The 14,246-nt window shown below is 41.2% G+C and overlaps 1 protein-coding gene across 4 annotated transcripts in view; it reads right to left on the minus strand.

Annotated features, from left to right (window-relative positions):
• Nucleotides 1-14,246, minus strand: part of prkar2aa (protein kinase, cAMP-dependent, regulatory, type II, alpha A) — a 279,167-nt gene that overhangs the window by 17,809 nt on the left and 247,112 nt on the right. For all 4 annotated transcript variants that reach the window (XR_010966041.1, XR_010966042.1, XM_067998425.1 and 1 more), the window contains one exon: nucleotides 10,986-11,139. Coding sequence is in view for 2 of the 4 variants with exons in the window: in XM_067998425.1 (XP_067854526.1) it covers nucleotides 10,986-11,139 (154 nt within the window). In the remaining 2 variants the exon portion in view is untranslated. The remainder of the gene's footprint in view (nucleotides 1-10,985; nucleotides 11,140-14,246) is intronic.

The raw sequence follows: 14,246 nt of genomic DNA on the forward strand, positions 1-14,246 counted from the left end.
CCCCACTTCCCTTCAAGCCAAACCTCCCCTAGGGCTCCCTCCTGTCCTTGCCCTGAACCCATGTTTTTCTCCTATATCCCCTCATTCCCCCTCCAAGTTCATTTTGGCCATGAGACCCATTCCCACCAATCCAACTACCCTTCCTGGTCCCCATGCTTGCTGACATTGTAAATGGATCTCTCTCCTCAGATACTGTCCATCTCCTTTACAAAACTGCCATTATCAACCCCATTGCAAAAAATACCATCAACCTCTCTGGGTGGCAAACTACTCAAACCTTCCTTTCCTCTCCAAAGTTCTTGGAACGTGTTGTCGCCTCCAAAATCAGTTCCCATCTTTCGCGCGACTTGATGTTCTTTTCTCTCCAATCAGGTTTCCAACCCCGCCACAACACTGAATTGGCCCTAACGAAAGCCACTGCCTCTTGCAACAGACATGGAGTCAGCTTCAACGTGTACTCTGAAGACACCCAGCTCGACCTCTCCACCATCTCCACCGACCCCTCCACTGCCTCGGTGTTATCCAGGCATGGAGGAGCAGCTATTTCCTACCGTTAAACATTAGAAAGCATGAAAGTAGTGTCTTTGGCCTTCACCGTAAACTCCATACTCTTGCTGCTAACTCCACCCTCTTCCCAAGCCATTGTTTCAGGTTGAACCGGACTTTTTGCAATCTTGGCTCCTGACACGACCCTGAGCTGAGCTCCCGACCTCATATACTCTCTATTACAAAGATCACCTACTTCCACCTTCATAATATCGCCCACCTCCATCACTGCCTTAGCCTAACTGCTGCTGATCCACAAATTCTCCGTTCCTTTGACTCTGCCCTTTTATGCTCCCTCCCATGTATTTACCTGTCTAGACCCCTTGCTTCTTCACCTCCCTCTCCTCCTTTAATAGCTTCTTTAAAACCTATCTCTGACCAAGCTTTTGGTCAGCCCTCCTAATAGCCCCTTCTTTTGTTCAGCACCCATTTTTGACTGATTATGCCTCTGTGTAGTGCATTTCTGATGTTTTTTCTATATTATGAACGCTGTATTCTCAGCATTGTTCAGCCTTGGTTCAGTGGTAGCACTCTCGCCTTGGAGTCTGAAGATTATGGATTGAAGTCTAAAGCTAACCCTGCATGAGGTGCTGACTTTCAGAAAAAATGTTAAAAGCAGGTGGACATAAAATCCCATGACACTATTTAAAGTAGGGCAGGAGCGTTCTCCTAATCAACATTTATCCCTTAACCAACACCACCAAAAACAGATTAACTGGTCGCTCATCTCATTGCTGTTTGTGGGGCCTCGTTGTGTACAAATTGGTTGTTGCATTTGCTTATAAAACAACAGTGGCTACACTTCAAAAATAATTCATAATATCATAAAGCACTTTGGTATGTTTGAGGACGTTAATGGCACTATATGATATGAAAGTTGTTTCTTTCATTAATAATGATAAGGGATTTAAAAATAAAATACATGTAAGTAAAGGAACATATAGAAAATGTAACGGCCACTAATATTTTAAAAAATGTTTTCACAGTATAATGGACAAAGTTGTGAAATTCAATTCCCAGAGTACCAGTAAAAATCCCATAATACATTTTAATGGAATTTGACTTATCCAGTCACTGTAAATGAATGACCTGGATTCGTCTCCTACATGGCATAAACACCTGTATGGTTTTAAAACAGTGAATGCTCAGACTCTCCATTAGCAACGCCTCAAGAGATCTACTATGAAGTATTAAAGATCTTATGTCTGCTTACACGACAAAACCTTATTTTCTGTTGCCATTTTTTTTAAAGACCACTTTTGTGTCAACTTATCCCATTATAAATTCCGATGTCCGGATTTGTCATGCTGTAATTACGCCATTTAGCCAATGGTGGCATTACAGAACCTCACTTTTGCATCTCCCAGCTCTTAGGCCAGTACTGCACAGAAACTGGAGTTTCTCAGTTGGAATAGTGTGTCCAAGCCAGTACTGCACAGAAACTGGAGTTTCTCAGTTGGAATAGTGTGTCCAAGCCAGTACTGCACAGAAACTGGAGTTTCTCAGTTGGAATAGTGTGTCCAATTTTGGGCACCACAGTTTAGGAAGGATGTCAAAGCTTTGGAGAGGATGCAGAGGTGATTTACTGGAATGGTACCAGGGATGAGGGCCTTCAGCTACGTGGAGAGACTGGAGAAGGGGTTTTTCACCTTAAAGCAGAGAAGGTTAAGAGGAGATCTGAGGTGCTCAAAATCATGAAGGGCTTTGATAAGAGTAAATAAGGAGAAACTGTTTCCTGTTGGAAGAAGGGTCGGTAATCAGAGGACACAGATTTAAGGTAATTGGCAAAAGAACCAGAGGCAGCATGAGGAAAATAATTTTTACGTAGCCGTTTGTTATGATCGGGAATGCACTGCTTGAAAAGGCGGTGAAAGCAGATTCAATAGCAACTTCCAAAAGGGAATTGGATAAATACTTGAAGGGGAAAAATTAGCAGAGCAATGGGGGAAAGAACAGGGGTCGCATACTAATTGGATAGCTCTTCCAAAAAGCTGGCACAAACACGATGGGCTGAATAGTTGACTTCTGTGCTGTATCATTCTATGAAACACCTAAGCTCTAGCCAACTCTACTTCTCGGCTTCCCAAGTTGCTGCAAGTATTTTTTATTTAACGATAAATAATATCATCAAAGTATTGTATAAAAACAAGGACAGAATGTATGACTTTAAAATGGGGACTGAATTGTATCTGCTTGGCCTAGTCCAATTATCCCATACCCTCTAACATGGCTTCACCTTCACACTATATTTGGTGTTGATTCCATATGTGCAATACCACAGGACAATGCCCAGTAATATGTTAAAAATCTCTTTGTGTGCACTTCCTGTCAACTTTTTCCATTATTAAATTTCTGTGTCCACATTCATAATGGAAACTGCGTATGTAAACTTCTCATGCTTAGTTATACTCTCCCACCAGTGGCAGCGCTGCAGCATCACCAGTGGCAGCAGCTGCTATTACAACATGTCAAGCTTATGTAAGCATTTCCCATTATAAATTTGGCAAAGGAATTTATAATGGAAACATAAAAATAAGGACAGAATGTATGATTTTAAAATGGGGACTGAGCTATGTCTGCACATCTTGATCTAATTGTCCTCAAATCCCACTTCACATGAAGACTACACTTGGTCTTGAATCCCCATGTGTAATATCATGGGAGATCAAATAGAGTATTTGAATTGTACATGGAGAGAGTACGTATGTGCAAGGTTGTCTGCAAATGGCTACAAATGACAGCTGAGCAGCAATGAAGGTATTGCACTGAGTAACTGATCGAATTGGTTTATTAAAATTATTCTAAGAATTGAATTCAGAAGTGACAAAATGTCACAGTAAAAAGTGACGAGCTGTCAGCCGCTGTAAAAAAATAACGAGCCCTCACAGTAAAAAAGGTGACAACCTTCGTAGTTTAAAAAAAAGTGACAACCCCCAATAGGAACATAGGCATAGGAGTAGGTCATTCAGCCCCTCAAGCCTGTTCCGCCACATAAAAAAAGAGACACTCAGTGAAGTGACAAACTCTGTGTAAAAAAAAGACAAACCCTGACAGTAAGAAAAAAAGCGAAACTTAATGTCCTTATAAGCCGGATTGTCTCATTAAAGATGCTATAGTGACCGACCTCAAACTGATCATGTTTCCCCCGTATTATAAATCTATCACCTATATGATGTAAAATGCAGAAAAACTGCAAATAAAAATTGATCCGAATACACACTGGTAACATGAAATTTGCTGCCATACACTAATCATGAAAACTTCTACCTTTTTTCTGTAATGCACATGTAGTCCTGACAGCTACGTGAATTGTACATTAAGTAAAAAGGGATTCTGTGACTTTTTCTCCCCCAGATCCTTTCAATTATCTGCATATCAGTCATCACACTTCAAAAGCAATTCATTGTACATAAAGAGCTTCGAGGAATTTTTGAGAAATGACAAGATTTTATAAAAATGCTAGTCTTTCTTTTGCTTTTAATTATTCTACTTTTCTTGTATATTTTCGAGACTTTATAAATCACTTCGTATTAAGGGGTTGCACCAATAGGCTTTAGAAAAATGAATGCTGAGTCAGTTAGGAAAGCATTGGAATAACTGAGCCTGGAGGTAACAAATGCTTCATGATCTGAATTAATGCACAGAAATTTATGAAACTATGAATTCATCGATACAATGAGTGGTCATTTAACCACATATATAAACATAAACACACAAACACACGTGCCCAATACATATATAGACGCACATAAATATACAGACAGTTATCTAGTATATATTTTATCCAGTTTTTTCAGGTATTTGTTGAGTACCTAAGGTGCATTTGCTAGCTAATTTGAATTGTTTGTTTAGGTCTGAAACTGCACTACATACGCCATGTTTTCCTCCATTGATGTATTCAGTGACATGTGTGTCTAGACAGTTTAGATACACATCTACCTCATCAATTTGCAGACAACTGTGAACTGGTCAGATTTTGCCAATATGTCCAAGTCTAATTAAATCCCTTATTATCTGTACTACATTCTGATAGTAAAAGAATTAGAAGCACGTGCACATGTCTGTGTTTAGAGGGTGGGGCCAGTCTCCTGATCTTAGGATCTTCAATACACAATCTCTCCCCCTTGCCTTAAAAGCAAAATTATGCGGAGATTTAAAAAAAGGCTTAAACATTTTAACTTCAAGAGATATATAGTAACCCTCTGGGTGTCCTTCCTGCGCTTTTAGTGACATGCTCGTAGCAAAATTAGTTGGTACAATACTTCCAAAGGTCCAGCAGGTGGTGCTGTTGGACTGGAATCCAGCTTTCATCAAAGCTTGTGATTTTAAAATAAAATTGTTGGACTATAAACTGGTGTTGTAAGATTCCTTACATTCATCAAAGCTGGCAAACTAATTTGAATTGGAAACGAAGTACAAAGAGGAAGATTTAGTGATCCGGACTTGAGCCAGAACTGGTATTCTACAGCACAATAACAATACCATGTGAGGTAAAAAGTTCGCATATGGATTAGTGACCTACCTAGTTCATAAATGTTTTTCTAAATTTCACAGCCAGCATTGGTAATGTATGAACATAATAAATAGCAGGAGTAGGCCATACGTCCCCTCGAGTCTGCTCCGCCATTCAGTAAGATCATGGCTGATCTTTGACCTCAACTCCTCTTTCCCGCCCGATCCCCATATCCCTTGATTCCCCTACAGCCCAAAAATCTATCGATCACAGTCATGAATATACTCAACGACTCAGCATCCACAGCCCTCTGGGGTAGAGAATTCCAAAGATCCGCAACCCTCTGCGTGAAGAAATTCCTCATCTCAGAAGAGGCAGAGTTATATTGCAGCTGGCCAACAGTACCTGATTCACACCAACAGATCAATGCCAGAGCTCTGCACTTCCAGACACTGCTCCCAGTCATTAGAATGAAATCTATCGAGAATGTAGGTGCGCCTGTTCGGACCTGGTGCATTTAAAGCAGCTCTGTGCAAGTGTCCAAGAAGTCCAAAGGATGCCCCGAGTAATTTGTGGACCAAGTTTGATACCGTACTGCAGTTATACACCACTGGTTGTCAAACATGAGCTGTGTGAAGTTACAGTCTCGATCGCGTTTCAAACTGTTCCCTTCTGGCATCAGATCAGAACCCAGCTCTGAAGATACATGAAACCCTAAAAAGGCTGCCTTGTCAAAAAAGGGAAAGCCAATTTAAAGGAAAGAAGCCAGAAAACTAGCATTTCAAGTACTCGCAGCTTGGTTAGTTACAGCAAACAAATTATTTGTAGTGTTGCACAACAGAACAAGCAAATACCATGGCACCTTGTGGGTTGGCAGAATGGGAAGCATAGGAACATAGGAAGATAGGAACAGGACTAGGCTATTTAGCCCCTCAAGTCTGTTCCGCCATTCAAGAAGATCATGGCTGATCTGTGACCTAACTCCATATAACCGCCTTAACCTAAGGTATTAAGGGATATGGGGCTAACAAAAATCTATCAATTTTAAATCTGAGATTAACAATTCACACTTCTAACACCCTTTACGTGCAGGAGCGTTTGCTAACTTCACTCCTGACAGTCCCGGCTCTAATTTTTAGGCTACGTCTCCCAGTCCTAGACTCCCCAGCCAGCGGAAATAGTTTCTCTCTATCTACCCTATCAGTTCCCCTTAATATCTTATAAACTTCAATCAAATCACCCCTTAATCTTCTGAATTCCAGGGAACACAACCCTAGTTTGTGTAATCACTCCTTGTCATTTAACCCTTGGAGTCCAGGTATCATTCTAGTGAATCGACACTGCACTCCCTCCAAGGCCAATATATCCCTCCTGAGATGCAGTGCCCAGAACTGAACACAGTACTTCAGGTGTGGCCTAACCATGGCTTTGTACAGCTGTAGCATAACTTCTATCTCTTGTATTCTAGTCCTCTAGATATAAAGTCCAGCATTCCATTAGCCTTTTTGATTATTTTCTGTACCTGCCCATGACATTTTAATGATCTATGTACATGGACACCTAAGTCTCTTAGGACCTCCACCATCAAGCTTTTCACTATTTAGAAAGTACTCCGATCTAACCTTTTTAGGTCCAAAGTGGATGACCTCACACTTGCCCACATTGAAATCCATTTGCCACAGTTTTGCCCATTCGCTTAATCTATTAACACCTCGCTAATTTTATGCTTCCATCTACACTGTTTACAATGCCACCTATCTTTGTGTCATCAGCAAACTTGGATATGTGGCTCTCTATCCCGTCATCTAAGCTGTGAATAAATAAAGTGAATAGTTGAGGCCCCAACACAGATCCCTGTGAGATACCACTAGTCACATCCTGCCAATTTGAGTACCTGCCCATTATCCTTACTCTCTATCTCCTTCAATCAATTTCCTAACCAGGTCAATAATTTGCCCTCAATTCCATGAGCTTCAACTTTAGCTAAGTCTCTTATAAGGAACTTAATCAAATGCCTTCTGGAAGTCCATATAAACAACATCTACAGACATTCCCCTCTCCACTACTTTAGTCGCCTCAATCAGGTTCGTCAGGCATGGCCTCCCCTTTACAAATCCATGCTGGCGCTCTCTGATCAGCTGAAAATTTTCAAGGTGTTCACTCACTCTATCCTTAGTTATAGATTCTAGTAATTTCCTGACAACAGATGTTAGGCTAACTGGTCTATAATTGCTTGGTTTCCCCCTCTCAACTATCTTAAATAGCGGAGTGACAGGTGCAATTTTCCAATCTAAAGGAACGGTTCCTGAATCGAGAGAACTTTGGAAGATAGAGAGCTTCTGCAATGTTCTCACCAACTTCCTTTAAAACCCTGGGACGGAAACCACCTGGTCCTGGGGATTTGTCACTCTTTAGAGCCATTATTTTCTTCATTAGTGTTAATTTGCTTACGTTAATTATGGTGAGTCCCTGTCCCTGATTCAAAATTAGATTCCTTGGGGTGTCCGACATGCACTCCTCTTTCTCTACTGTAAATACTTACGCAAAGTAATTATTTAACATGCCCGCCATTTCCTTATTTTCATTTACAATATCACCATTATCAGTTTTTCAGGGGCCCACCTTGCTATTGACCACCCTCTTTCTCCTAATATAACTAAAAATTTGTGTTGACTTTGATATCCCTTGCAAGTTTCTTTTCATACTCCCTTTTTGTAGCTCTTACCATCTATTTTGTCGCCCTTTGCTGTTCTTTGTATCTCTCCCAATTGCCAGGATGTGTGTTATTTTTTGCATTTTTGTTTGCTTTTTCTTTCAGTTTTATGTTGTTCCTTACCTCTTTTGTCGTCCATGTCTTTTTTTTTGGCAAGTGGAGCTCTTGCCCCTTAGGGGTAAAAACTGGTTCTGTAACACATTAAATTCTTTTTTGAACACCCCCCTCTGATCTTCTGTCATTTTACCCATTAACAGATTTGCCCAATTTACTATGGACAGCCTCTGCCTCATCCCATTGAAGTCGGCCGTACCTAAATTTAGAATCTTAGTACCTGATACAGGTTTCGCCCTTTCAAACACAACGTTGAACTTGATCATATTATGATCGCTATTAGATAAATGTTCACGCGCAGTTAGGCTGTTAACTAAATCGGGCTCATTACTCATTATTAAATCTAATATGGCCTACCCCCTAGTTGGTTCTAGGACATATTGTTGCAGAAAGCTATCGTGAACACACTCAAGAAATTCGCTACCTTTCTGAAGTGAGCTCGTCTGCTTATCCCAATCTATATTGGAAAAGTTAAAATCCCCCATTAAAACTACTCTGCTTTTGCTACATGCTTGTCTAATCTCTGCATTTATACATTCTGCCACTTCACAGCTGCTACCAGGGGGTCTATACACAACTCCCACTACAGTCTTAATTTCTATTTCTTAATTCTACCCATAAAGTCTCCACTGCCTGCTTACCTCTCGTTCCATCCTCTCTCATCGTTGAAATAATTTCATCCTTAATCACTAAGGCTACTCCTCTCCCTCTACCAGCTTTCCTATCCTTCCTATAGACCTTATAACCTGGTATATTCAGTTCCCAGTCTTGTCTGTCTTGCAGCCATGTCTCAGTAGTGGCTACCATGTCGTACCCTCTAAGTTGAATTTGCATCTGCAATTCATTCATTCAATTTGTTCCTTTTACTCCGTGTGTTTGTATAAAGAGCACTTATTTGGGCCACACACCCTAACCTGTCCTCCTGCTCTAGTGTTGTTTTACTCACACATTTCTTATTTCTCTCTCCTGATTTACATCTTTTAGTTTTCCCTTTACCTGTAGTGCCTAAAGCATAATTTCTGACTATTACTCTACTCTCTACCTTTTGGTTTGTTTTAGAATTATTATTTATACTACCTTTTTCATCTGAGCCCTCCCCCCACCATTTACTAGTTTAAAGTCCTTGTGACCGCCCTATTGACCTTTTCCGCTAGATCCTGGCCCCAGCCCAGTTCAGGTGGAGCCTATCCCAATGATACAGTTCCTCCTGTCCCAGTACCGGTATCAGTGTCCCATGAAGTAGAACCCCTCTTTCCCATACCACTCCTTCAGTCACGTATTCACCTTCCTAATCTGCTTATCCCAATGCCAATTTGCACGTGGCTCAGGTAATAATCCAGAGATTGTAACCCTTGAGGTCCTTTTTAAAAAAAAAATTAGCTCCTAGCACTCTCTGAACAGGACCTCTTGCCTGCTCTTTCCAATATTGTTGGTCCCAACATGGACCACAATGACTGGATCCTCCCCCTCCCTCTCCCTCTCCAATATCCTTTCAAGCCAGTTCGAGATATTCCTCACCCTGGCACCAGGTAGGCAACATACCATGTGGGACTCTTGATCCTGCTTACAAACGATGCTATCTGTCCCCCTAATTATTGAATCCCTTACAACTACCACATCACACTTCGCCTCCCCCTCCCCCTTTGGACAGCCTCCTGCTCCAGGGTGCCATGGTCAGCAGTCTGTCTGTCCTTCTGACAGTCTTAATCCTTATCCTCACAGGTAGCAAGTATATTGTACCTGTTGGATAGGATCAGTTTCTGCGGATCCTCGTTCTCTAACTCACCTGGATTCCCCTTACTCCATACACTATTGGTCACACCATCCCTGTTCTGATCCTGCACCTCACCATGAGGTGTGACCGAGGTCTTGAGCAAACTGTTGGAATTCTCCTCCCCCTCCCTTGTGTGTCGGAATGTCTCCAACTTGCACTCCAGCTCAATGACTCTGAGCTGGAGAGATTCGAGGCGGAAACATCTACAGCAGATGTATTCGCTCGGGACATTCTTGATGTCCACAAACTTCCACATATTGCATTCTTACACTTCACTGACACTTGGCTACAGACAACGCAAAAAGGCTACAAGCATTTTAAGCCTGACTGCAAATATTTTCCCTCTAATGAATCATCTGGTCAACAACGAAATCAAGGAAGAGACTGGCAGTACCAAAGCAATTTTATCATAATTACACAAAACATTTTTTGTGACTATTGTGTGTGTCTGAGCTTTCTGATCAGTTCAGTGTTTCTACGATTTGATTGATACCAAAACGTTGTTTTGCATTTTTCTTCTATGCCTGGTTTTAATTATATTTCACAAAAACAACGAGGCAAGGCAATGGGAAAACAAACTGTTCTCTTTCAGCTGTCAGGGTAGTTCCCTGCTTCAATCCCGACAAACAGCCCGCCAAAGATGTAAAACCAAAGTCCTTATTTGGCTCTGAAACAGCTCCTGGCAAGTTCAGCAATGCCTTAAACACCTGACCTGGCAGCTCATTCCTTACCAATCCCATCGCCACCAGAAATAAAAAAAAACAGAAAACTATGGAAATACACAGGTCAGTCAGCATCTCTATAGAGAAGACGACAGGTTATAATGTGTTGGACTGAGTGGCTCCATTGTGTGTATTCAGCATTTTGTGTTTTTTATTTCATATTTCTGTTTCATTTGCATTTTTATTTTACTGTCACCACCAGCACTGCTTTGGTCCCAATATGCTCCTCACTCCCTTGGGCCTCAGGTTACAAGCCAGGCCTTCCCTCTTACACCTTCTGAACCTCTGATTGGCCTCGGCCCTTACCCTGTTGCTGACACCCCACCACCGGCCTGCCACCATCGATCACAATACACTCAGCCTCATCCTTGAGCTGTGAGCAATGCAATGGGAGATGTACCTGTATATTTACTTCAGCAAACAGGCTTCTTTTTTAAAAAAAAATCATCATTTTCAAAATTCACATTTTTTAAAAAAGTGAATAATAGAAGCACAATTTCAGAGGATTAGAGACACTTTGTGCTTTCAATAATAACTGAACTAGGCAGACCTTCATAAATATATATACATATACACATATACTGTAAATATATATATATATATCCTTCACTTCTAATGAGAACCACTTTTTTAATCCTTGATTCATAACACAGCATTACTTACCAGCCCCCAGAGGGCTCCTTGTGTGGTAGCAACAATAGTAGCAGCTCTCGGAGTGTTGTACATCAGTGCCAGCTCACCGAAGCTGCCATGATTGTCGTATTTGCCAACGAGTAGAGGCTGCCCGTCTTTCATTACATAAATATCATATGTACCTCTGTCAGGAGAGATTTAAGAGAAAGAGAAAAAGTTTGAGAGTTTTGGCAAACTCAGATCTTGCCACATTTCATGCCTTAAATAGAGTCTGGATTAATCAAGTTCCAACATTCAAAACTTTGTGAGAAGCCTTTTCGCTAACAGTGCAACATGAGCTAACTTTTGCAGGTAATGGACCCATGTTGATTGTGGCCATTTGTTTTACAGGGATTCACTAAAATTACCGATTAAATTATTGAGGACGTTTTTCAAAAGGCTCAGTTGGTAAGTTCATTGTCCAACGTGAATCAGAGCCATACGGACCAGGAAAGTCCCAATTCAATCCCCACTCTGCGCTGAGTTAACAAATCTCAGATGGAGTTGACAGTGAGAAGCCTCAGGGCATGTGCTTGGGGGAAGAGGCTAAACAGTGTACATCCAGTATTGGCTCATACACTTGGTGATTTGGACGAGGTATTGACCAACAGCCATGACACCATAACCCAGCCCTCAGCAGATGAAGGAGGAGAGGGCAAAACAGCATTCAGCAGTGTAAAATAATGCAAGGGAGTGAAACTGCTTAATTGTATAGAATTCTGGGGTTATGGTCATGTAGAGTTTTGCTAATATTAAGAGAGTCTTAAAGTAGAACTGGCTGACAAGATATTAGTCTTAGTCTCATCTTTGCTGTTCAAGGAGTCTGTTTGATCAAACGGGAGCCAATGATAAATGTTAGGCATGGGTCAATAATGAGATTCGTTATTTCTAACTAGTTCAGTGAGCCTGTTCTAAATGTATAGCAACAAAGAATCACGGTCACTTGAAATACTCAACTTGAGGAAGGAAGCAACTTTCAACGTGGTCTCTGAACACAGTGAAATGCTCTCCAAAAGAAAAGTACGTAACAATAATACGGTTATGTCACTAAAGGATATGAAATTTCACCTCGTAATCAAAAAAAAATGATTTGATTAAACATGCACAACTAAAATTTCTACTTGGATAAGTTTATGCATCTTTAACCATTAATTTTCTTCTGGGATAGTTGCACTGGCACGGACGACCCTCAAGCATTTCACTCCAAGTTGCCACTTTTGTTGCCTGGGGTGAATGTCAGCAGGCTATTTTATCAGAGAGGGCATCACAGCTGAGCCAGATTCTACACTCGCCAGATGTCACGCATGGGCCTTTTCCAGAAGCAGTCATTGGATGGCAAATTAGGAGCGTGAATCTTGGATGATTTTTCACCCTTCCTCAACACAAGGGAAAGCCGCAAATATCCTGACTTAGCGCAGACTAGGAGTAAAACTAGTGACCTTTTGCTCTGCATGGCACCTGAAGCAGCCTTAAACCACTCAGCCACAGGGGGTAGTATACATCAGCTATTCAACGAAAGATTCACCCCTTCCATTACCGAGGGATGTTATCTTGACTGGACTGCCAGCACCACAGACGGATAACATATGTAACAGCACCCTAGTTTGAAATGTAAAAGTTAAGTCAAAAGTTGACCTGCACGCTCTGTCAATCAAAGAGTTTTGGGGCTTGAATGGCTGGAAATGCAGCTTTAAGGCATCAAACCCAAAATAGATAATGGAAGCAAGGATAAGTCAAAGTATTTGAACTTTATTTTAGAGTGCATGTGTGAGTATAGAGACCAAAGATATAAAATATTGATAGACTAGGATATATTTGATAGATACACAGTTCTAATAATTAAAACAGAAGAGGTGTAGGGAAGAGGAAGGACAATAGTGCTAGAGTGCCTAAACTTCATTTTTAAAATTCTTGCTCTCGTGTTTGAAGTACTAAAGTTACTTCTATCACAGTAATGTTGGGGCTTGTTTCAGTATCATAGACGATGAGTTGAAAACTTTGAAAACTGGCTGGCTCAACAAGCATGGAAATCCCAGTAGTAGGAACATAGGAACAGGAGTAGGCCATTCAGCCCCTCGTGCCTGCTCCTCCATTTGATAAGATCATGGCTGATCTGTGATCTAGCTCCATATACCTGCCTTTGGCCCATATCCCTTAATACCTTTGGTTGCCAAAAAGCTATCTATCTCACATTTAAATCTAGCAATTGAGCCACTTGCAGAAGAGAGTTCCAAACTTCTACCACCCTTTGTGTGTAGAAATGTTTTCTAATCTCACTCCTGAAAGGTCTGGCTCTAACTTTTAGATTGTGCCCCCTACTCCTAGAATCCCCAACCAGCGGAAATAGTTTCTCTCTATCCACCCTATCTGTTCCCCTTAATATCTTATAAACTTCGATCAGATCACCCCTTAACCTTCGAAACTCGACAGAATACAACCCCAATTTGTGTAATCTCTCCTCGTAACTTAGCCCTTGAAGTCCGGGTATCATTCTAGTAAACCTACGCTGCACTCCCTCCAAGGCCAATATGTCCTTCCAAAGGTGCGGTGCCCAGAACTGCTCACAGTACTCCAGGTGCGGTCTAACCAGGGTTTTGGATAGCTGCAGCATAACTTCTGCCCCCTTGTACTCCAGTCCTCTAGATATAAAGGCCAGCATTCCATTAGCCTTATTGATTATTTTCTGCACCTGTTCATGACACTTCAATGATCTATGTACCTGAACCCCTAAGTCCCTTTGGACATCCACTGTTTTTAACTTTTTACCATTTAGAAAGTACCCTGTTCTATCCTTTTTTGATCCAAAGTGGATGACCTCACATTTGTCTACATTGAATTCCATTCACCTAATTTATCAATATCGCTTTGTAATTTTATGTTTTCATCTACACTGCTTACAATGCCACCAATCTTTGTCATCAGCAAACTTAGATATCAGACTTTCTATGCCTTCATCTAAGTCATTAATAAATATTGTGAATAATTGAGGCCCCAAGACAGATCCCTGCAGGACTCCACTAGTCACATCCTGCCAATGTGAGTATTTACCCATTATCCCTACTCTCTGTCGCCTTTCGCTCAGCCAACTTCCTAACCAAGTCCATATTTTTCCCTCGATTCCATGGGCTTCTATCTTAGCTAACAGACTCTTATGTGGGACCTTATCAAATGCCTTCTGGAAGTCCATATAAATAACATCCATTGACATTCCCCTGTCCACTACTTTAGTCACCTCTTCAAAAAATTCAATCA

This window comes from Heptranchias perlo, chromosome 17, assembly GCF_035084215.1.
Source record: "Heptranchias perlo isolate sHepPer1 chromosome 17, sHepPer1.hap1, whole genome shotgun sequence".
NCBI lineage: Eukaryota > Metazoa > Chordata > Chondrichthyes > Hexanchiformes > Hexanchidae > Heptranchias > Heptranchias perlo.